General features: G+C 44.5%; 2 protein-coding genes across 6 annotated transcripts; one reads left to right on the plus strand and one right to left on the minus strand.

Moving 5' to 3' along the window:
* Positions 1–1,523: 1,523 nt before the first annotated feature.
* Positions 1,524–22,198, minus strand: LOC127384460 (E3 ISG15--protein ligase HERC5-like). Of its 5 annotated transcripts, none has more exons than XM_051618929.1 (23): positions 22,131–22,198; positions 21,083–21,215; positions 19,530–19,606; positions 18,752–18,973; positions 17,949–18,040; positions 17,247–17,377; positions 16,330–16,478; positions 15,961–16,037; positions 15,563–15,657; positions 14,267–14,326; positions 13,517–13,619; positions 13,181–13,364; positions 12,674–12,864; positions 11,472–11,567; positions 10,210–10,314; positions 10,012–10,134; positions 6,586–6,726; positions 6,335–6,501; positions 5,206–5,272; positions 4,928–5,007; positions 3,742–3,925; positions 3,345–3,444; positions 1,524–2,721 (listed from the first exon to the last, which is right to left on the minus strand). In XM_051618929.1, the coding sequence occupies exons 1-23, from the start codon at positions 22,195–22,197 to the stop codon at positions 2,507–2,509; spliced, it is 2,859 nt and encodes a 952-aa protein (XP_051474889.1). In that variant the 5' UTR covers position 22,198; the 3' UTR covers positions 1,524–2,506. The 5 variants fall into 5 exon arrangements, with proteins under 5 accessions (XP_051474889.1, XP_051474890.1, XP_051474888.1 ...); XM_051618930.1 differs by having other exon boundaries at positions 1,524–2,655; positions 6,335–6,504; XM_051618928.1 differs by having other exon boundaries at positions 6,335–6,504.
* Positions 7,254–7,925, plus strand: PIGY (phosphatidylinositol glycan anchor biosynthesis class Y). Its single transcript, XM_051618936.1, has one exon. It carries the CDS (start codon positions 7,351–7,353, stop codon positions 7,564–7,566), a length of 216 nt encoding a protein of 71 aa, XP_051474896.1. The 5' UTR covers positions 7,254–7,350; the 3' UTR covers positions 7,567–7,925.

Genomic DNA, 22,198 nt, shown 5'->3' on the forward strand with positions numbered 1-22,198 from the left:
AGGAAAGCTGCCTCCAGAGCATGCCACGGAGGGGAAAGTGCCCACGTGGACCACAAGTCTATGCCCCAGGCACTTAGGCCTGAAAACTGTTGTGGTCTGGAAATATCCTTCTATGTGGCCATTGATGTCCCTATGTTGTTCTGGAAGCCATTAACTCTTCCGTTTTTTTTCTTTTTTGGCCCTTCCCATGTTAGTGAAGAGCTTTTCAGAGGGGCTTAGCTGGGGATCAGCCAGCCAAGGCAAGGTCTCACTGCCTCACACAGAAGCAGTATTTCTGTGTGGTGTCCTCTCAGCAGGAAATCCAGCAGGAAGCTCACCCCTAACACACTTCACCAGGCTAACCTCTTGGCTCACTCATGTTGTATTCCTCTGCATATTTTATAATGAGCACTGCTTAAGAAAATGTGGACACAGCTTGGTGCTCAAATTAATTTCAGAAAATGACAGACGAGGGCTCTACTCTGCTCCCTGTGAAGGGCTTTATTTTATTTTATTAAAGCAGAGCTTATTTGAGGACAAATTAAAAATAGCCTTGAAAGTTATTCTGGGCTTTAATCTCCCATGTGATGTTGCATCATACGTGTTGAGAAGGAAACTCCTTCAGGCTCTAAATAAACCTATTATCATTTAATCTCTAACAGGTTATTTTGGAATCCAGACAGAGTACATCTTCTGTGTACTTGCACAGCACAGATCACTTTGGACTTCCAAGCCCTAACATAGGCTTAGAAAAAACACAAAAAAAGGAAAGAAGCAGTGTGGTGAAGAGCTGAAAATTCATAAATAACTAATGCCTATGTCTTTTTAGGAAACATTTACTGCACTAGCCTAACAGTCATTTCCAAAACAGGTATATATAATTTAGTGGCATTGCAAAGAGATGGCCTCCCGGGTCCAAGAGGCTCTGTAGCCTGTCTCCTTCGCTCCTCTCATGGATACATACCATACTGCAACAACATTCTTTGCTTCCTGAGGTATAGAGTATTTCATTTCACTCTTTACTTACATATACACCTGGCAAAACCATGCATTCCTGGAGGAATCCCTGTAGTTCGAACATTCTCATATAAGACAGCCAAAGAGAAAGGGCATCATTGCCACCACATTTTGCCAACTTTCATTATGCAACTGAAGTACTGTTTGTCCTTTATTTCATTGCAAAAGGGATCCCCTGTGGGGCAGGGGATCAGCACCCACACTCCAGGGTATTTTTTTAACAGCTCTGCTGCTCAAGTTAGACATCTAAGTGATCATAGCTGCCACGCCCTTTGGAAAAACCTGGCTTCTCATCTCTCTCACTGAACCTAGGCTCAACCTCTGGACCACTGTCTTCTTCTTGCTCTCAATTTTTATTTCATCTAAAGCATATTCAGCACCAAACGTAAAAGACCTTGACTTGTTCAGCCTATACAATGCACCTATTTGAAATTGACTCCTCTTGTAAATGGCTTCTCCGTATCAACAAAGACAGAGAACATAGATGCAGTGTCATGCACAGGCAGCTCCATAACAAAAGAACAATATGACTGACTACAGATGTGGAAGTTTAATCAATCATCATTTAATTCCACACAGTAAAAGTCTTCTTTACATCTATACATCCACCGACACATTTAGCACACTGAAGAGGAGAGGGCTGCGGAAAAATTATGATTGTTCTCTCTCTATTTTCACACAAAGCAAAATATACAGAAAAATACACATCCTGCCTTTATATCCTGCCTGACATTGTCAAAGCCCCTCCAGTATTTGCACTGTTTCAGCAATGAGACTCCAGCAGCTGGGCAAGCCTCAGGGTTCTGTAGACAGAGCTACTGTGTAAGACTAAAATGTTATGTTTTAATTGCCAAGTACCTCCTTGGAAAAAGAAACATGACAAGTATCCTGCTAAATAATAAAAACTCCAAGAATACTTTACAAATACAGCTTTTGACAAAGCCTAGGAATGATCAAATCCTCATCCCAAGAACTTCTCTCAGTTAAGTCAAAGGCTATATTCAGGTGAGCACAGACTGCTCCTTCAAATCACAGCTTGCAGAAACAGGTCTCCTTAGTTTTGGTTGCTTCCTAAGAGAATTCTTAGCTAATACAGATGAACATTTACCCTAGCTTCCTCTTGCAACAATGAATGCTTAGCCTGTACTGGCTGAGTGTTTGGTAATGTATAGATTGCAGAATCCCTGCTGCTGAAAGCTCATCAACTAAACAAGACCAGCACAGTGCAGTGCATAGAGGTAAATACACTTGGTTATCAGCTTGCTTCTTGGAAGCATGTTAACAGGATTCTTCTTTCATAACGTTATCATCTAACCATCAGGCACCTGCCCTAAGTTCATTTTTATAATCAATGTAAAATCTTAGTGAATTTACACACTCAAATGTTTATAAAGTGCAGTAAAAACCAAGCAGGGCAGAAACCAGTAAATCCGAGTTATTGGGAAAAATATGACAAGTGAAACCAAGATTTGTTTTCTTACTTTTGCTTTAAAGTGCTCCCAACCAAGAGCTAGAGCAAACCAAACATTTCATCATGCTCTATGGAACAGAGCAACATTTTCTTGAGTATTCTTTTTCTGCTGTATCTGGGGAGGAACAAAATGAGGCTGCAGGTATTGGCACAAGGATACATCTCATCTGGATTTGCTTCTTGAGGATCTACAATAGAAAATGTAAAACGTTCCAGTTCATAGGCAGAGATTCGATCAGATCCTGACAAAAAAGCTGAAGGGGGGAAAAAGAAAAAAAAAAAAAAGTTAGCAAATAATAATAATAAAAATAGCCAAGATAATGTTATCAGAGGATGAAAATAATGAGAAAAATCGGTGTAAAAAAACCAGCTATTTCCATAAGCTAATTATTTTGCTTTATTGAATTTCTACCAGAATATAATCAAGTGTCCTGCTGATTCATAACAATTATAAATCCTCTTTTACATATCTAGACCTTGTGGATGAGAAAGGTCAAGCCAGGTTTGACCTTCAACATTTAAAAAGGATGAGGTAGCTTCTGTGATTCTTTGAGAAAGCTAAATTGCTTACATTAGAAGCTGAGTCCCCTGACCAACAACTGATAACCACAAAAGTAAAGGATAAATTAATTGCAAGCTTCAAGGCAGTCAGATGCACGCAGGCAAGCCTTAAGTGATGTGAGAATGGCCAAAAGTGTGTCTGTGCAATTATTTGTGTCACTTCTCTGTGGTTTTCACTAGAAAATCTGATGGGGATGCAGGAGGACATGTTGAAAAGCAGTTTGGAACTGTAGTATTTTTCATGTGCAAGATCTGAAATTTGTGTCGTAGGGGAGAGAAAAGGGCTAAGAAAAGTTTTAAATGCCTGATATATTACCAAGAAACTTTTTCTTGTTGTCTTCTGGGAGTTTGTGAAACACAGCCCAAAAATTCCTGATGGTTTTATCTGATGGTTGGTAATTACCATATATCACATTCTGTCAAAGAGATAAAAATAAAACTGGCCAGTTTATCCTTGCTATTTCAATTTTTATTTAAAGCAACAACAGTTTATCTGATAAATTTTATAATCTTGTTCATAGATATGAAAATCCTCTTAACCTCTGGAATCTGCTTGTTCATTTGTTTTTCAAGGATCTATACAGCAATCCCTGAGCTACAACTTGATTTTTAGTCCCCTTTGTTATTGTATATGATGTAGATTGGAAACAGACTCACAACAACAAAAATAAAACAAAGATACAGGAGACATATACTGGGCTTGTACCCAATACCTTTTCCAGCAGATGCCAGTCAAATTTTGTCTGTCCCTGGAGAACAATCTGGAGTTCTGTAGGGAGAAACATCTTCCACTTTTCAGTTGGGCAGCCTCTTAAAAACCCTTGCATAAAGTCCTCAAATGGCTTCCGTATTGATTCATTGAACACATAATTCACATACAAGTCAACATATTCTTTCCTGCAAAGATATTTTGAATCAAACAAGCAATACGACAAGTGCTTTTTTAAAAGGAAAATTATAGAAAACTTCATTCCTTATTCCTTTATTCCATATGACCTTTTCTACCGTAAAGACTCAGTCTTTACTGAGAGCAATAACTAGCAATTATTTATTCACTGAATTAAGCTGGGAGGATCATCACATGTGAAAGAGAATGCTGGCCAACATGGATTTATTTTGATAATACTCCTTGTACTTCACGTGAACACTCCAATGAAATCCTATCAGACACTTCCCTATTAAGATGGAACCTAGCAGACCTAAATGGTGTAGATTCAGCAAAACTCCCACTGAATGCCCAAGAATTACCCAGAAATTAAAATAAAACTTTACACAGCTGCTAATCAATACAGTTTCACTCTTCTCTTAGTGATGGAGGTTTTAGTGACATTGCACTTGTACAATCAACTCAATGTAAATGCTATACTTTGAGCCTCCTCAACAGCCCTTTCACGAGTCCCCGTGGGTCCTCAGCTCATCTGCATAAATCAGGCCACAGAATTTATCTCTGTCCTCTGTGTTGAGGTCAATATCAATACAATACCTTATTGACAAGTGGCTCCTCCTGTTATATGCAAGATACATTCCATACAAGTAACTAAGCAGGAAACATTTTACCCATTAAAAAAAATTACAGAGGGGTACCTACAGATGGATTTCCCACACAAGTTGTCTGTATTTCCCTAAAAATATCCTTCAGGGGTCTTTTATACTCTTCGGAATCCTGCTGATATACACAGATGCTAAGATTTCCAAGGATCCCCTTCTCACCCACTGCTTGCACAAACTTGCACATAGGCAGCATGTACAGCAAGAACTGAGAGCCTGCAACCCATTGGACCAAGACCAACAGCACAATGCTGATGTTCAGTATTTTCTAAGGGTATATGGTGATGTGCATACATATGGTATTTCATGCACTCAAAACAACAGGGTAAGAAAAAGAAAACTAAAACCGACCTGTTATCCTTAGTGACAGGAATGCTGGCACCATTTTCTTTAAGTTCAACAGCAACCACGGAATCTCCTTCTTCCATTATCTACACAAATAAATTACAACCTTGGATGCTGTACCTATATGTGACAGATATACAGGTACTATCTACCATTCTTTCTGCAGGGCCTGACAGAGCAGTCTTACTAGTTTGAGTTTACAGACAAGCTGTGTTATTTGCAGTGGGACACTGTCTTGCCTGAGTACAGGTATGGCATGTCTGAATGGCACAATAATGTCTTACTGTGAAGTCCATTTCCAGGCTCTCAAAGATACGATCATCTTCTTCATCCAAAATTGCCTGAAGATTCCTTTTGAAAACAAAGGGGAAAAAAGGGAGAAGAAACATGAGCATTCAATGTACTTTCAAAGTCCACTGAAAATCATCCTTTGACAAGCAGTATTTATATGCATACACATACAGAACACCTAGAGTCACACAGAACCTTTATATATGGCCCTAAACTGATCTGTATACACTTATGTCCCACTGCTGCCATGAGCTGAGGGCAAATGCCTTTGCTGCCAAGTATTCCAGGCAAGTCCATCCCCATGCCCTGTGGGGATAACGTTACACAGTCTGGTGGCAAGAGGGCTTGGACCACAGCCTGATTCTTCCAACTATAATCTAGTGAGGATATTAAGTGTGGACCAGTAGGATGACCTGAGAGAACTGTTTTGGGGTGCAGCACCTCTCAAAGGTGCTTTCTGCAGACAGCCTGATGTTTCAGTCCACTGAAGGCTCTTTTGAACCTCAACACAGTCACCGCCTCCACAAAGGAGGTTCTCATCTTATTGGCTGTTGAGAGCACTTGTGTAGAAAGCTCGGCTTCAGGAGCCTGGAAGCTACTGGTGTTGGTAGCAGCAGCACCTCTTGCTGCTATATCTGCCCCAAATCTCCTTTCCCAGCCCATGGGAACCCTGCATGCAGGTTCTCAAATTTACCACAACTGCAGCATTTGGTAATGCTGTGCTTGTGCATGGTATCGTTACCAACATTAGCAATCAGGTGCTCAACTCTTCCAAGTACAAACTGCAGCTCAAAGTGGTTTTGATCTCATGGTGGTTTAAAAAAAAAGTGGTCTGAAGGCACAGTGTGGACTGAAGCTCACGTGGAGCAGAGATCTGACCCCTTCCAAGCCACGGGCCTTGGCTTTCCACTGTGGCGATGCCAGCCTCTGCTCGAGAGGGGCAACATCCATGCCCCCAACAAGGACCACCTTGGAAACCTGTGGCTTCCAGCACCTCTGCACCGGCAGATGTTGCTGCCGTGGATACCCTGAATACGGCCCTGGGGATCTCCCTGCGCATCGTCAAGCCAGGAGAGCTGCCTGAAGCTTCCCAGCAAACCTGGGGCAGGGCCTGGCTCGTACCGGCCTACAGCTGGCCACAGCTCCTCGAGGTCCTGCAGGGCAGGCGCAAGGCCCAGCAGCTTTTTGTAGAGAGCCCCGGGGAAGGGGAAGGGCGCCACGCACGAGTTGTACAGCGCCATTCCGCAGAGTGTCCCGATCCGGAAGAAGGTGTCCTCACAGCTCGTGGCCTGCTTCAAAACAAGCGCATGTAAGACGCGGTGACCGCCCCTCCCCTCCCCGGGGCAGCCTCCCCTCCCCGGGCAGCCCCTTACCTGGCTGGGGAACCAGAGCAGGCCAGAGGCGAGCTGGCGGAAGACCCCGCTGCTGGGCTGGCAGAGGCTCCTGGCGGCGACGCTGAAGAGCTCCTGGCGCAGCCCGCCGCCGTCCTGCCCCATCTCGCCCACGAACGACACCTGCGCGGCCGAGACCCCCTCAGCGCCGGGGAGGCCGGCGCGGCGGGGGCGGGGAACGGGAGGCGGAACCCCCGAGCGCGCACCGGAGCGCAGCCCGGGCGGGTTGGCGGGCGCACCGGCGGAGCCGCCATGCTGCGGGGCGCGGTGCTGCGGGGCGCGGGGCTGCGGGGCGCGGCCAGCGGCGGGCAGGGCCCGGGCCCGGGCTCCGCGCGGCCGCAGGCGCTGGAGCCGTCGCTGCTGCGGTTCCTGGTGTGCCCGCTCTCCAAGCGACCGCTGAGGTGAGGGGCGGGGAGGGGGGCGGAGGGGGGGCCGGGCCGGGCCGGGCCCTCTCCTCCGGGAGAGCAGCTCCCGCCGCCCGGGCCGGGCCCGCGTTGCTGCCGCGAGCGGAGCGGCAGGAGCTGCAAGGCCACGTTATTCATCCCTCTCCCTTCCCCCCTCTCCTGACGTGCCTGGCCAGGTACGAAGAAGCTACCAACGAGCTCATTAACGAGGAGCTGGGCATTGCATACCCCGTCATTGACGGCATCCCGAACATGATCCCAGAGGCTGCCCGGACGACAGGGAAGAAGCCCGCGGCCGAAGGCGCGAAGCAGGCCTGAGGAGCCGCCGGCCGCAGCGGGAGGCATGCTCCCCTCCCTGCCCACCCTGGCCGTGCTGGTGCCCCTCCTGTCCTTGGCAGGCTTGTTCTACTCCGCGAGCGTAGACGAAGCCTTCCCACAGGGCTGCACCAGCACAAACAGCTTATGTTTCTACAGTCTCCTGCTTCCTGTTACAATACCGGTTTATGTATTCTTCCACCTCTGGACCTGGATGGGGATTAAGCTTTTCAGGCACAACTAGTGCCATGCATCTGCTAGCCCCAGGGCTTCCCTAAAGCAGCACGGTTTGTTTAATCTCGTCGGGTATTGCAGTGGGTTTGAGAGAGTTCCCTTTTGCCGCTAGTGACTGTCATAATTTTCCTAGTGGTATGTGGAACTTTAGGAAGTCCTCTGCAACAGCCTACTACTTAATTACTGCTAAGGCAAATAAAGAGAAGGAATAACAAGAACCACTAATTCCTTCCAGTGTATCCCGTCAAGTGTTGGGCATTTGTAGTGGCACTAATGAAAATCTTCTAGGTGGTGATTGCTTTTACAAGGAAGAATTGTACCCTGACTGGACTAAATGATCTTAAATAATAAAAATGACATGCAGCATGATATGACTGTCTCTCTGAATTACAAGCTTTGGTTTAATTTTGAATTGATGTGTGTATTGAAATGTATTGTCTTGTGTCACAGAATCACAGAATCTTTCTGGTTGGAAAAGACCTTTAAGGTCATCGCGTCCAACCATTAACCCAGCTCTACCCAGTCCAGTGCTAAACAGTGTTCCTAAGCTCCACATCTTTTAAACAGCTCCAGGGATTGTGATTCAGCCACTTCCCTGGGCAGCCTAAAGAACATAGAATTTCCCTGCCAGAACACAAAAAAACCCCTAGGCTGATGTTTAATTGCAAAACTTGAGTTAAGTGAAGAAATTTACTTGGATGATAGCCCAGTCTGTATGTCCAGTAACTGCTTACTTGCCTTTTTCATTTTTTAATATTTACTTTCCAGAAAAAGGTGAGGAAATAACAGTGCTGCAGAAAAGATGTACTTGTACTTGCCCCGCTTTTGTAAGAGGGGCTTCCAACATTTTCCAGTGTCTGCTTAGGAGATGCATGTCCCTATACTATTTGTTAAATGGGTCTGAGTGTCCCAAGTTTGATAGCCAGGCTAGGTCATCTTCATTAAAGGGGCAGGTCCTGACAGGTTAGAGGAAAAATTACTCCAGCTGAGCCCAGGGTTTGGTAGCCCAGTTGGCAGCTAGAAATGCTGTTTAAGTGTGTTGAGTGTCTTTCTTCTTAGCACTGTCTCCGCTCAGAAGGGGAGAGGGAACAGGAGATACTTCAGCCTTCCCTGTTTTCATTTACAGCAACACTAGAGAACGGAGTGGCAGACCACTAGGAGGGTGTCATACACAGAGAACTGCTCTTGCTACTGTCTGACAAAATATCTTTACAGGTCAGAGCTATAAAGAGACAGGTTAATGCTACGATAATCTATTCCAAAGCTTTTGGTTTTTATGTTTGCGTTACTGAGCAGTTTATATTTGCAACACAAACACATGAATATCCTTTACCTGGTGAAAAATTCAGAAATTCAGTTGTAAATACTGCAGACCACAACATCTCTGGGTGGGACACTTACTAATAACACGAACTGATCAGGCTGCTACTGGGCAAATCACGCTGTGGTGGCACGAGGAAAGGCAGTGCCCACAAGAGCTGTATTCAAAGGCTGGGTAGCTAAGTGCAGCTGTTTGCCAGAGCTACAATCAGTGGAGACAGACTCCAGACCTAGAGGACAGTGCAGAGCACAAGCCTTATTGCCACCGTAAATAAAGACCTCTTGCAGCTCATGCCCTGAGCAAGGGGGAAGGAAAGGTAGCTCTAGGAGCTGTTGAGAACCTTCTTGGTGTTCATCAAGGAAGAGCTTTGACAGATCAGGTTGGCAAGAAGGCTCACTTGGAAAGAAGCAGAACTGGGTAACAGGGTACTGTGGTTGCTGGTTCTGGCAGGCGTGCTACCAGACTGACCGTGCTCATGCTAGTGACTGATGGGGCACACGGTCCCTGAGCTGAGCTCCAGGCTGGCCAGCTGCCCTGCTCCCATGTCAGTCAGCTGATGGCTTCTGTGGGGCAGGACTAGCATTGCAACACCTTCAGAAAATACAGCTGCCAGAACCTTTGGGTTTGTGTGGAAACTAAAGCCACATGGAGACATGAGCCTTATAACGTGCTTCTCACCTCTCTTGCTGGCACTATCCTTGTCCCCTCAGGCAGCATCTACATGAGAGCAATGGCTTTTGTGGCTGCGTTGCTTGCCAGACTCCAAGGCTGGCTCCCCAGCCACATGGTTTTCACATACAGCAAACTAGCCTGGAGTCTCTGAAGACAATCTAGCAGAAATAGCAATGGACTTTGCCAATTACCAGTTTCCTGAGCAATCCTATTACATGACCCCAAATAGCATTGCCACTTGCATTTAACTTGCACCAACAAAGCTTGATGGCTACCTGGAATAAGAATTTAAGATTCTGCCCTCCAGATTACTCTAGATTCCCATGGACTATGTTTTATAAAAATGTGATGAGTAGTTGTTCTGTTATGAATACTGCAGCCCTTCTACCAACACTTCAGTAACACTGGAAACCAAAGCACACAGCCACAGTATTTTCTGACCTAACAAATACGCTATCTTACCTTTAAGGTGCTCCTGAATTGCTGGGTTGATGCACTATTTAAATGGTTCCATAGGTCTTGCAGAAGGCACTGTCTTCTGACTGGAAAAAGCCACTGTTCCTGGGCTGTCATTCTGTAGACTATCTGAAGATTGAAGGAACAGTCTGTTCGTGGTGTGTTTATCTCTTCTAACTTGTAAAAAAAATTGGCCACACTTACAGGACCCAAACGGAGGGCTATAGACTTGCGTTCAATGCCATAAACTAAGAGCTTGTCTTCCATGTTAAAGATGCATGGATATTTGGTCAGATTCCATAGGGGCGTCTGAAATGACAAGGATGAAGACGTGTTGTTTTTTTCTTGCAAAATCAGAGTTTGGGGGTGCATATGCAGACTGAACTGCCAGTGTGTATTCTGAAACATGCCCTTCTGTACATGAACACTCTATCAACATAGGCACACTTCATAAAAGCAGCTTCTAAACACTTCTGTGAGTGAGAAACCCTGACAGAGAGGCATCTGAACTCTGTGCAGGCAGACACTTGTGTTACAGTGCCTCGAAAAAAAACAAACCAGAAAGAGTGGTTTTAACAGCATGTTCTGTAATTCAGCTAAACCAAAACACATAGTGAAAATGTCCTGAATACGCAGATTATGGTACATTTTAACATTGTTAAAAACGGATGGGTTTATTAACTGTAATACCAAAAGTAGATACTGGTATACTACTATATATATATATATATACTACTGTATACTACTATATATATATATATTTGATTGTATACTGTTTCTCAAACCTCCTCCTCCACTCTGGTTAATTGGTAGAGAATTGGCACATTAGCAAACAAAAGCTTATGAAAGGAGTGAGTCGTTGCCCTGCATATTCCAGCCAAGTCGCCAGAAAACTGCATTTTTGCCTAAGGAAGCTTCTACTGTCCACATTTCCATTTCATGCTGCTTCCTATGACACTGATTGCATCGGGTAGCCGATTTTCACTCCTTCGTGTCATGAAGAAATGGACCATTTCACAGATTATTTTTTATTACCACAGCTTTGTTTTTCGATGTAAGCAAACTGAAATGCTCAGGAGGGTTGCTATGTAAAAGTTTTAAGAGACCTCACGGTGGTACTGTTAATTAAACATAATAGAATCCAAAGTAACAAGAAGCGTAGCAACCCTCCCTCAAGGTGCCATTTCACACCGATCACCAGTTCAAAGCAAAAAGAGCTGCTTAAGAAGTTGGAGGAAGCTGCAGCTCTCAGAACCAAAGGTCACCTCAGGAAAGGTGCTGTTGTAGCTGCTGAAGTATTGGGATGGTAAATAGTCTGCATAACATAGAGCAGCTGGAGGACTAGGGAAAACACTCTGTCTTTGAGATGTACTTGGCTAGAGTCTAGACTTTCGTGTATACCAACTCATTTAAATAAAACAGAAAACAAAAAGTGTTTAGCAGTGCTGGTAAGATTTTATACTTACTTCTGCACAGAAACAGAAAGGCATTAACATAGCGTCTCTCACTTGAGGCACGTAGAAGTTTTTTGCTAGTACTCTGAAACCAGCTCTGGAGTTCACCTGCATTGATACACACAGTACGGAAAGGGGTGTCAGTAGATGCAGGGAGCTCTGCATCTGTGGCAGGACAGGACTAAGGAGTCACAGGGCTCGGCAGAATTGCTCTGAGACCCTGCATAGAAGTGGCAGGATAGAAACGCTACAAGTAGCACAGCACTCAACAGCGAGAAGTCTCAAAACGCTGTGTATAAACTAACAGGAAGGCAATTTTCATTTACACTGCAGACCCCTGAACAGTACTCCATCAGGAAAGGTGTGTTTCACATTGAGTGTTCACATTCCTACGTGTTGCCTGGCAAAGATACTATACGGGGGGAGGGAAGGGAACAGTGAATACATAAAGCTGCAAATTACATAACCACTTACAGTGCACCTGGCCTGCTGCTCTTTGGAGTTTATCTTGATTTAATACAGATTTAAGAGTCTAAACTCCGAGGCCTAAATCTGCGTTCTCAGCCAAAATGATATTCAAGTCTGAACAAGATTTAACAACTCTCTCCAATTCGTACTAAACGCATGCTCAAGCTCTTGACTTTCCTGAACTTTGAACATCTCAGCAGGCAAAAGGATGGTTCTCAAGAAGATGGCAATTACTGCCCTCTTTCTTTCCCTTTCTCATATACAGCTAAAGATGCTCTAATTCTGTTGTCCCAGAGAATTTCCTGGGCAGCAGGCTTTTAAAGCACCATGCAGAGTTACTGTAGCAGCCACAATGTGCCAGGCCCAGGTGGGTTGTCTTTTAGATGCAGTGAGCAGTTACTGGGGTGAGGGATCTTGCTAGTGGAAAGGGGAATGGACAGCACATCCTTAGCTCTGTATGCATCAGTGCATGCACTTCTCTCACTACTGAATGCATCCCTGCCCCTGCCAGGGGCTATCACATGCTTCAGCTCTTCATTTCCATAGAGGGTCGGCCAGGCACAAGGCAAGAGCCTGATTCCTTCAAAGCTATGCTGATGTACAGCCAAAGAGATTCCTGAAGCAGTGTCAAATTATGAGGCCTCGTGTTCCCTTGTAAGAAGGAAACGCAGAGAATTCAACAAGTGAAAAGGGTTAAAACTCACACTGACACCTCCTCTCTAAACAGGATCCAAACGCTTTCTCACCTGGTAAAGAATTTGCAGTATTTGCAGAGTTTCTGGTTCACGTGGGTTCCTGCCATAGGGGCTTATTAGAATATTTCCGCATCTTCGGCAAAAATCCATGACAGATTCTGACAGGTTTTTCTGGGAAACCCTCTGATACAGAAAGACCAGCCTCCTGAAAAAGGATGTTTCTAGATTTGACAACAGATGTTCTGTAAAGAAAACAGCAGTGAAGTATCCATCCCAGGTAACACACAAATAACTGCAATTTTAGATGAAGCTGCGTTTTCTCTTTTTATTGAATTAACTACTCCAAAAAAGGCTTACTTTTGCACTACAAAGATTATTAAGCCTCAGAATGAGAATTTTTTTTCTCTTGTGTCATTCTGCATAGGCCCCATGTTTCTACTTCTACCAAAAGCATTTTTTCCAGGCTGAACAAATTACAATGGCGGTACCAACTCTTGCTCTGCAGCTGAAAATAACAAAGCATTTAAATAATTCAATTCTATCATCATGAAACCCTACCAAGAGTTTGCAGGGCTTTTGGCTGAAGCTTCGTGATGGCTTGTGCTAGCAGACTGAGAGAACGGAAAGAGCTGTCATCATTGTCCTGCAGAAGGAAAGGCAAGATCAAGTAGAGTCTAAAATTTTCAGGTGAGATGGGAGAGGAAGACAATGACAGCAGTAACTTCTTAATCTCCTTTTGCACCTTCAGAGAGAAAAAAAAAAAAAAGAAGAGATGAGGGTTAAAAATGCAGTTATGTTTTCCCAAAATAATCTATTAATTAGGTTGGCACAGAATTCCCAAGTTTAATACACAAATCCCGACCTCCTCAGTATCTGTATAGTGAGAATTCTTACCTCCTGGAAGACTTCTGGCTTCTTCTTGATCTTCTCATAAAATCGTTGCACTTCTGACATGTCTACACCTGAGAATTCTTTGGAAGTTTTGAAGTGTTTGTCACTATCACAAAGGAAAAAAACACACACCAAATTATGTGAGCAGCTGTTCTTTGTTCCTGACTGAATAGTGAAGCATGCTAACATCAGAAAATATTTGGAAAGTTCAGCCCCAGCTCCAATGGGTATCATTTCATCTGTTCAAAGAAGATGGTCTTGGTGTGGTGTGACCTGATTGACAATATTCTGTCCTTCCTGTCTTTTGTAGCTGCACACAGCTAATGGTAGGCTTCCTGTAGTTCACTGTAAATCAACGTGCATTGCAGTGCGGGAAGAAGCTATTATGGATTCTTTGGGAGCTGTAATATTGCCTAAAGGGCTTATCATAGAATCATGGAATTATTTAGGTTGGTAAAGACATTTAAGATCATTGAGTCCACTGTTAACCTAACATTGCCAAGTTCACCACTAAACCATGTCCCTAAGTGCCTCATCTACACATCTTTTAAAAAAATCTGCTAGAATGTGAGTTTCTACAACAAATTTCAATAAGCCTGGGTGGGATAAAAAAAATAATTTTAGCATGGGCTTTGAAAAATACAGACTTGGTTCTTGCAAATTCAGAAATGACAAATCTCTACATAATAACACTTGCCGGTCAGTTGGCATGCAGACAATACATTCTGTCACATCTAAGTCAGCGCACGCTACCTTTTCCCCAGGAAGCTCCCGTTGATGCAAGCCTCAGATGAAAAGATCAGTCTGATATTCCTGATATTAAAAAAACAAACCAAAGTCAGTCCTTTCAAGATGAGCAGCAACTTCAGAACAAAAAACCTCTGTACAAGTGTGTCTGCACCTGACCACAGAAAACTTTTCTTAGCACCACTTTATTGACAGTGTTGCAGAAGACATTGTATTCGAGGAGTTAGTGGTCTTCAGCAAGCCACCTCTGCTCTCCTTTGGAAAGAAACCTGCTCAAGCACCCCATGCCAGCCTGTGTTGCATGCTAGTGGGTGTTATGATGGAGATATCTTCTCCTGACAGGTTGGGACAGTATCTGGTTTTGTTTGTTATGCAAAATAAAAGCCACTGTGGCATGGGAAGGAGGAGGAACCCCTCCACAGACAGGGATATTTGTAGCATGCTGAGAGAAAATCTATCAGGGTATCAGTTTGCTGCTATACAAATGTTGGGTTCCTGGCATCTGCAGGGACATTAGACTTACCACCTGTATCCCTGGTTATATCCTTATTAAAGCAGCTATTTATCGAGTGACTTGCTGTCAGGCCCTTCCTACTGAGGTCTGGAAAGAACCCTCTCTCTCACCCTCTCTTTCAGCCTCTCAAAAACCAATTTCCATATGATCCGAGCCATACTAAAAATGGTTGGATAAACATTTAGATCCAAATTAGCCAAGATTTTTAAATGCCCAAAATCAGCAGCTGGAGGAAGACTTGCCCAAAGAAAATAGCCTCCCATGTAAGACCTGAAAAAAAGAGAGTGTAATCCTAATTCTCAGCCATAAGTGTAAGTCTTCCCACAGTACTGTGTAATTCCTGCTTTTGAAAATGGATAACTAATGAAGGGATGGCTAATTTTTAAATGCTGACACACAAAAACAATCCAGTTTGGTTACACTGGATTGATATTTTTGCACAAGGCCTTGGCGTGCAGACCACACCTTTCGCTCATTTAACTTGTCAGCTCTTCATCAACTTAACAACCATTCTGTGCAAGAAGAGCAGGACAGGCTTCCAAAGCCTGGCAGGTCATCTGCTCTGTTCCCACAAAAGGGATAGCAAAGGGCTGCTGCTTATCAACATCTCTTTTTCCCTGTGCAGAAAACTAGGTAAGAAGTATTGGTACAAGATTCTGTCTCAGCTAAATTCTTGAACATCACTTCCTGCAATAGACTCCAAACAAATATAATTTTTAGAAAAAAACATATATCAGGGTCAGGGGGGGAAGAGAAAAAAAAGAAAATATAGAGGTTTATGACTTTACTGTTTTATAAGCTCCCAATGTTGCAAACTGGAATTAGAAATCCATGCATCCATATCTTCATCCTTCAGAGTGGCAATTTCCTTCAAATAGGAATTCTATGTAAAATGCAAGAAAATATTGACAAAATTACGATTCTAGCAGATGGGATTATTTTTTTCAAGACAATAATTACAAGAAGATTTCAGCCTAAGTATGAACAAATGAATGGTCATCCATATGCATTAATCACAGAACAGATATATAACTGCAATACAAATAAGTTTCTGGGTAAGTATGGAAAGAGCTGCAAGACACGTACATGAACGTGGAGTGCTAAAAGCAGGATGGAAAATCCAAATGTTTCCAGCAGTAGTGTGAGCAATGGTAAAATTAGAAGCCATGATCAAATATTGACATACCTTGCTCATTTTGCAAAGGACACTACTTTGGATTTCTCTTGTAATACTTCCAGTAACCTTTTGTGATGTGCTATTTTCTGCAAAAGAATAAAAAGATTTTCAAAGGAACATTGGAAGAGACAATCTTCAGAGAGGTCAGTGCAGAAATGTGGAACAGTAAAAAAACCCCTCAAATAGCAGCTGTCTGTCTATGTGGTTGTTACCCAGGATGATAAATCAAGCAGCAAATGCAATTATCCATTGCTAGAATCTGTTGGGATGACCAAGCAAGCATGAGACAGCAGGTAAGCCTCTTGGTGTAAACATGAAATCAAGAAAGCAAACATTTCCCTGGAAGAAACAAGTACAGATTGTACACACGGGCATTACCCTGACAGGATTTTTCAGTATTCGCTGGTGAATTGATGGGAAGTGGTATCAACTGATTAGGCTTTCTCTCATCTCCCAGCTGTCCTTCTTCACCAGAGCCAAATGAATAGACTTTGTCCAAGGAGGGGACATAGACCAGCGTCTGCTGACTGTTCAGAAAAAGAAAAATTGCGATAACAATAGTAATAATAACAGTACCACTGAGGTAGTCAAAATAAAATTTACTGATGCATTTTCAGAATAGATAGCTGAGGTTTGTCTGAAAATCCCGACAGTCCAGCTATAGGACCCTTTTAGCCAAAGTCTTAGGACCCTTCCTTCCATAAATATTTAGCAATAAAGAAACATATGAAGTCAAATTTCCTGTACTATCCTCTGATGTTTGTGATTTACCCTGGTTCCACATACAAAAATAAAGCATTATGCCTCGCTAGCTTCACACCCTTCCATTGTTAAAAGCACAACTTCTATGCTGCTGAGATTGATACAAAGCCCAAGAAAGTAGACAGGAAAGGCAGAATGATACCGAGTAATTAACACCACTCTTCAGTTCTTTCTAAGCGCCCACCAGTTTGTCAGAGTGGATGGGAAATTGGTGACTTTCCCAACACAGGCTTTTGACAGTCTTTTGCCCTTTGTAACCTAGTACACCCTTTGTTTCTTAAGAGAGCAAAAAGCCAAGGGCTGCTGGTGTTTTCTGCAGCCCTCTCCCTCTGCTCAGCACAGGCCGAGAGTTCTGCTTTCACTGGGGCTGTGGCAGGAGAGTGGCTTACACTTGAAGAGTGGACAATATTCTGACAGTGTGGACCCACCAGGATACAGGGATGTGAACATCCCAGTGATTCCCCTCCCTACTGCTTTTCAGTGGTTCCCCTAAAACTTTAACCTTAAAAGGCACGTTTCTGGTACTTTCCCACCTGCCGCAGGCAACCTGAGAAACTCTTGCTCCCCACAGCTCAGCCACCACACGAGGCACAAGTTCATTCTGGGTAGAGTTGTGACCAAGCTGACCAGCCCCTCCTGCTCCAAAGGTGCACACCAACCCCTCCTTGAAGAAACAAACAACAGCATCACTGCACTGTTAAAGGCATTCAAATGGTCACCACCAAGAGTGAGAGCCAGCAAGATATAATACATTATATGGGACTTGATTCAAAACACCCCTGATTCAAACACAGGTAGAGTTCACTTTGCATCAAGCCTAATCTTATTTTGCCTTACGTCCAAATAATTTAACTCCTGAGAAAAGCAATTTAACTCCTGAGAGTAATTCCCTATTGTGTAAGAATTTTATTTGTATGAATGAATATGCTATTGCTCACATTTTCTGAAGTCCCAAATATGCTATAAAAAAGAAAATATATTCAAAAAGTACTGAGAGTTGAACTACATCTCTTTGCCTCAGGATTCCCATTCCCCATCTCCCTCCAAAAGTCTGCATGCAGGTGATGGGAATCTGAGAAAAGGCCAGTTTTCCCAACAGCTTAGTCAGCATTCCTTGGGGATCAATTTGGATGGAAGCAGGCATTGCCATCCCAGTTTCTCTGTACTGACTTTTAGCAATATATCTTTTCATGCAGGGTGAGCGATCAGATGCTGACTTTCCATTTCAGACTCACCTTGGAGAGAACTGCAGTGTGATCTGCCCCACATGCAATAAATACGGTCTTCCAGTGCTCTAACGCTCTAACATATGCTGGGCAGTCTCTGTCTGGAAGGAAGATAGCACTGCTAAAGTGAAAGAGTACAGGGAGGTCTCACACAAATACAGATTTAGAAAATGGGGGGAGGGTAGTGCTTTTCAATCCTCTCTTACAGCAATTCGTGTATTTACAACTTGACTTCGAGTGGTTTTCTACCCTTCACTATCATATGCTCTCTCTCATAATGCTCTGACTTTTTCATAGTATTTTCTTTTCCTTCACATTTGATGCCAAAAGTTACTTGGCTTCAAAATATCTGACTCTCAAGGGTGGGGACTCATGCAGATCTCACCTGGCTAGGTTCTGCCTGTCTGGGGCAACTCTGTTCTAGCCTTCTAGTTTTGAAGACAACGTGTGATTTTAATTTTTTTCTCACCTTGTGTTTACAGAGAATTAAAACAGGAAAAGAGGTATAAAATTTATTTATTTCATGCAAGACTGTCTGGAGAGAATAGGAATGAAAAGAGACCTCTGAGACATACGGTTTTAAGAACACACACTATCCAGTTGGCCAGATTGGAAGTTATCCCTAAATCCCCTATTCCTGCATGCCCTTCCTGGCCAGGAAACAAAGAACTTACCCAGATACACTTTCTTCAAAAGTCTTTACTGTCGACTGCTTCTCCAAAGAGGCTTGACAGCCCTGAGGAGCCACTCCTGTGTCTGCAGTAAGCCAACTGACCAGAAAAACAAACCTTCATACCACTGTCCTTACTTACCTTCTGTGTCTCCAAGTCCCAGCTGTCCAAAACCATTCTTCCCCCAGGAGTACACAGCTCCAGAGAGTGACACGACGGCGCTGTGAGCTCCTCCAGCAGCAATATGAGCAAGTGGGATACCCTTTAGTCTTTTCACCAACTGTGGCTGAGGGATGGATGCAGTGAGGCTCCCCACACCAAGCTGTCCATGAGCATTCTCGCCCCAGGTGAAGAGCTCTCCTCCTTCACACACAGAACAAAAGAAAACAGCTCAGCCTCACTACCTCTTTGAGTCTTAGCACTTTGGGAGTAGCAGTGAAAAGCAGTGCTGTTTTCAGGGACCTAGCTCCAAGGTGAGACCATCATCTGCAGCCAAAACTCCCTGTTTGCTTCTGATCCCTTTGGGGCAGTCCCATGCTGCCTGTGTGGCTCAGCACAGCAAGAATAAAGGCAGGGTGTTTCCACCTCTAAAACCATACTTGAAAGAAGTTCCCAAACAGAGAGGTGCTCCAACTTAAGAATGAGCAGGTCTGATGACCACGGAGTGGGGCGACCACGTCTGCTCTCCACAACACACTTTTGTGGACTGGGAGTGCTCAGGAACCGGAGAGGGATAGAGCTGCAGGTCCCTGGGTGCTGGGAGGAAAAGGCAGGACTGATAGCACACTTTTTGTCTCCCACCCGTCACTCATTACTCTCTAATGGTGTCACCAGCTACTGGAAAGAGTTCAAACACTCCCTGCAAGCCTGCCATAATGTGACTCCTGTTTGGAGGAAAAGTGTGTTTGAAAGAGGCTACCTCTGGAGAGAGCCATGGCGTGCTGGTCCCCACATGATATTTGAACAATATCTTGGTCTCCTAGTTCTCTCACCAGCCTACAACAATAAGGAAAAAAACAAACCAAATCAAATTAAAATAGGTAGATGCTGTACCATGAGACAAAGTAAAGGAAGAGGATTCTCTGCTCACCACACCATAGCACATTTAGTGGCAATTATGTGGAAAAACACAGGTCACCTTAGCTGATTTGCCCTGTCTTTTGCTAGCCTGCTGCAGCTGGGCTAACTGATTTAGTTGTGGTTTGCACCATGGGAAGCTGAGAAAGGATCAGGCTCAGCCCTGGGCAAGTTAACAGAAAATCTCACAGCAAACTGCTGTGCCATTTTTAAATGACAGTTACCCTCACAGCTTAATCAAAAGGTGGCCAGGTTCAGATGTGCTTGGGCCTTTTCACCTGCACATTTCCCAAGCCACATGTGGTTTGCAAGTGATCTGCATTACTCTGTGTGACATTCTGGATGCATGGTGTTTGTCTTGAACAATCCCAAGAGATAACCAGTGTACTCAGACACTTAGGGTGTCTGGTGTTTGTCACATCCAAGAGATAAGCAGTGTTTAACAAAGAGATGGCCTCAAACCACCAAACCAATTTTACGGCAAGCACCCCACCTGGGGATGTGGCAAATGCCACAGGTAACTGTGAACTGGAGAGTTTGGTGTGGGATGTGCTAAGATTGTAGACAAAGAGGCACAAAATAGGTGCCACAGCTAGCACTGAGCAAGGGTATCCTGCGATAACCAGACCTTGAACTAATTAAGAGACTCCAAGAGTGTTCCATGTAAATCAACAACTTGGCAGAATAGACTTAAAGTCTATACAAAGAACTGGACTAAAGAAATGCAGGAGGTGATAAAGAATTTTCACTACAAACGTGTAACAGTTACTGGGTAACCACACATGGCTATCCCAGGAATTAACTGTATAAAGAAGAAGAGTACCAGTCTCAAGTCACATCCTAGGACTGGACCATCACCCCCCTTCTACTACCAGACCAACTGGATGCCACTGGAGCTCTGGGTGGTGACTTCCCTTTAACTCTTTATTTCCTTTCCTGATCTCTCTCTTTAGTAGCTTAGGGTTAGCTATCACATCTATTATAAGCTTATGACAAATACATAGTTTTAACTCTTACCAGCTGATCTGTACCTAAATAAAAGCCTATTTCTACACCAAATATTGTATTATCTTTGTTTTGCCCTGGCAGGATTGCAAAGAATCTCCACATATCCAGTTATCAGATCATAAGACTAATACATGATATCGACCCTTACGAATTTTGAGAGAAAGCTGTCTCATGAGCATCTCAAGCAGCTCAGATCTTGGTGTTATCCTCAAAATCACCTCACTTCTTGCTGAGTAACAAAAGAAGATGAAGGTTTGGCTACTAGAATGCATGTTCCCTCTCTAGAACAGGAACATGCCTCAGTCTCTTGGATGTTACCTTTAGGAAAAGTGGGTGACCCTCTCTGATCGTTAACACCCATACCTCCACCTCACGAAAGCTTCTTACCTTGTCTTACAGCAGCTAGATGAAGCTGTAGCCCACTGTTCAGAAAGCTTCCCATCAGGGGAGAGAACAAGCATATGTGTTGCATCATGATTTGAACACTGCACCTTCTCATTCCCCTGTGACTGTGTGAGTTCTGTAGAACAAATACAGACAGGACAGTCATGCTAAGGTACCAGGCATCTTAACTATTCCAGCCCCCTCCCCAAGAGCTCTGTGTGCTACTGCATTCACCAAGAGCTCCCACTCCTCAGAAAGAAGTGAGACAAGCATGTATAACTTCTCGAGCCCCTTGGGGTTTCAGTGTCCTGCCCACTGCTTGGTTTCATGCCAGACAATTTTTCTGGTTATCACTAAAAGACATTTCTCCATCTCTTCGGCTGCAGTGCCAACCAGCTCCCAAGACGATCAGCAAAACATCAGCAGAAGCACAGTCTGTTTCTTTTGCACAGCTGTGGAGAGTGTCCTGGGGAGAAAAAGCGCTTCCTGAGGTATCTGATAGCCCCAGACTTGTCACACCCTTGGGGACGGGGTGCCTTGAAGTCCGATGTTTTACAAGACACTGGAGAAGCAATGATGGAACACACACACACACTGCCTATTTCCAGCAGAAGGAATTTCTTTCTCGTCTGCAGCTGATGGGCTGCAGTTGCTTTCCTGACCCTGAGGCACTGGATCTCCTCAGTTCCTCGTGCGTGCCCCACTGCAGCACAAGCGTCTGAGAGCCGAGATGCCCAAGCATGAAAGGCAATCATTCAGCTGAGCCTTCTCTGATTTACCTAACACCTCCGAAGACTCACTGTCCACCCTTCTCACACCTCCTCAGCTTAATCACAACGTGTAGCTAGGGAGGAAAATCCATGCCTGTTCCCCGGCACGGGCTATCTCCTCCCAGCCTCCCCCGCCTGCTGCGCGGTGGCACCCGGTAAGCCGCTCCCGCAGCGGCTGGCTCTGCCCCGGAGCCCCCCGGGCCAGCAGGCTTCCAGCCCCGCAGGGCGCTCGCCACCCGCCCCTCTCGCCGCGCCGCTCCCGCCACCGCTCCCGCCCGTACCCCGCGAGGTGCTGCTTCCCGGGCCCCGCCGCTGCCGCCGTCGCCGCTGCCGCCGTCCCGCCGCCATC

Source organism: Apus apus, chromosome 4 (assembly GCF_020740795.1).
Source record: "Apus apus isolate bApuApu2 chromosome 4, bApuApu2.pri.cur, whole genome shotgun sequence".
Classification (NCBI taxonomy): domain Eukaryota; kingdom Metazoa; phylum Chordata; class Aves; order Apodiformes; family Apodidae; genus Apus; species Apus apus.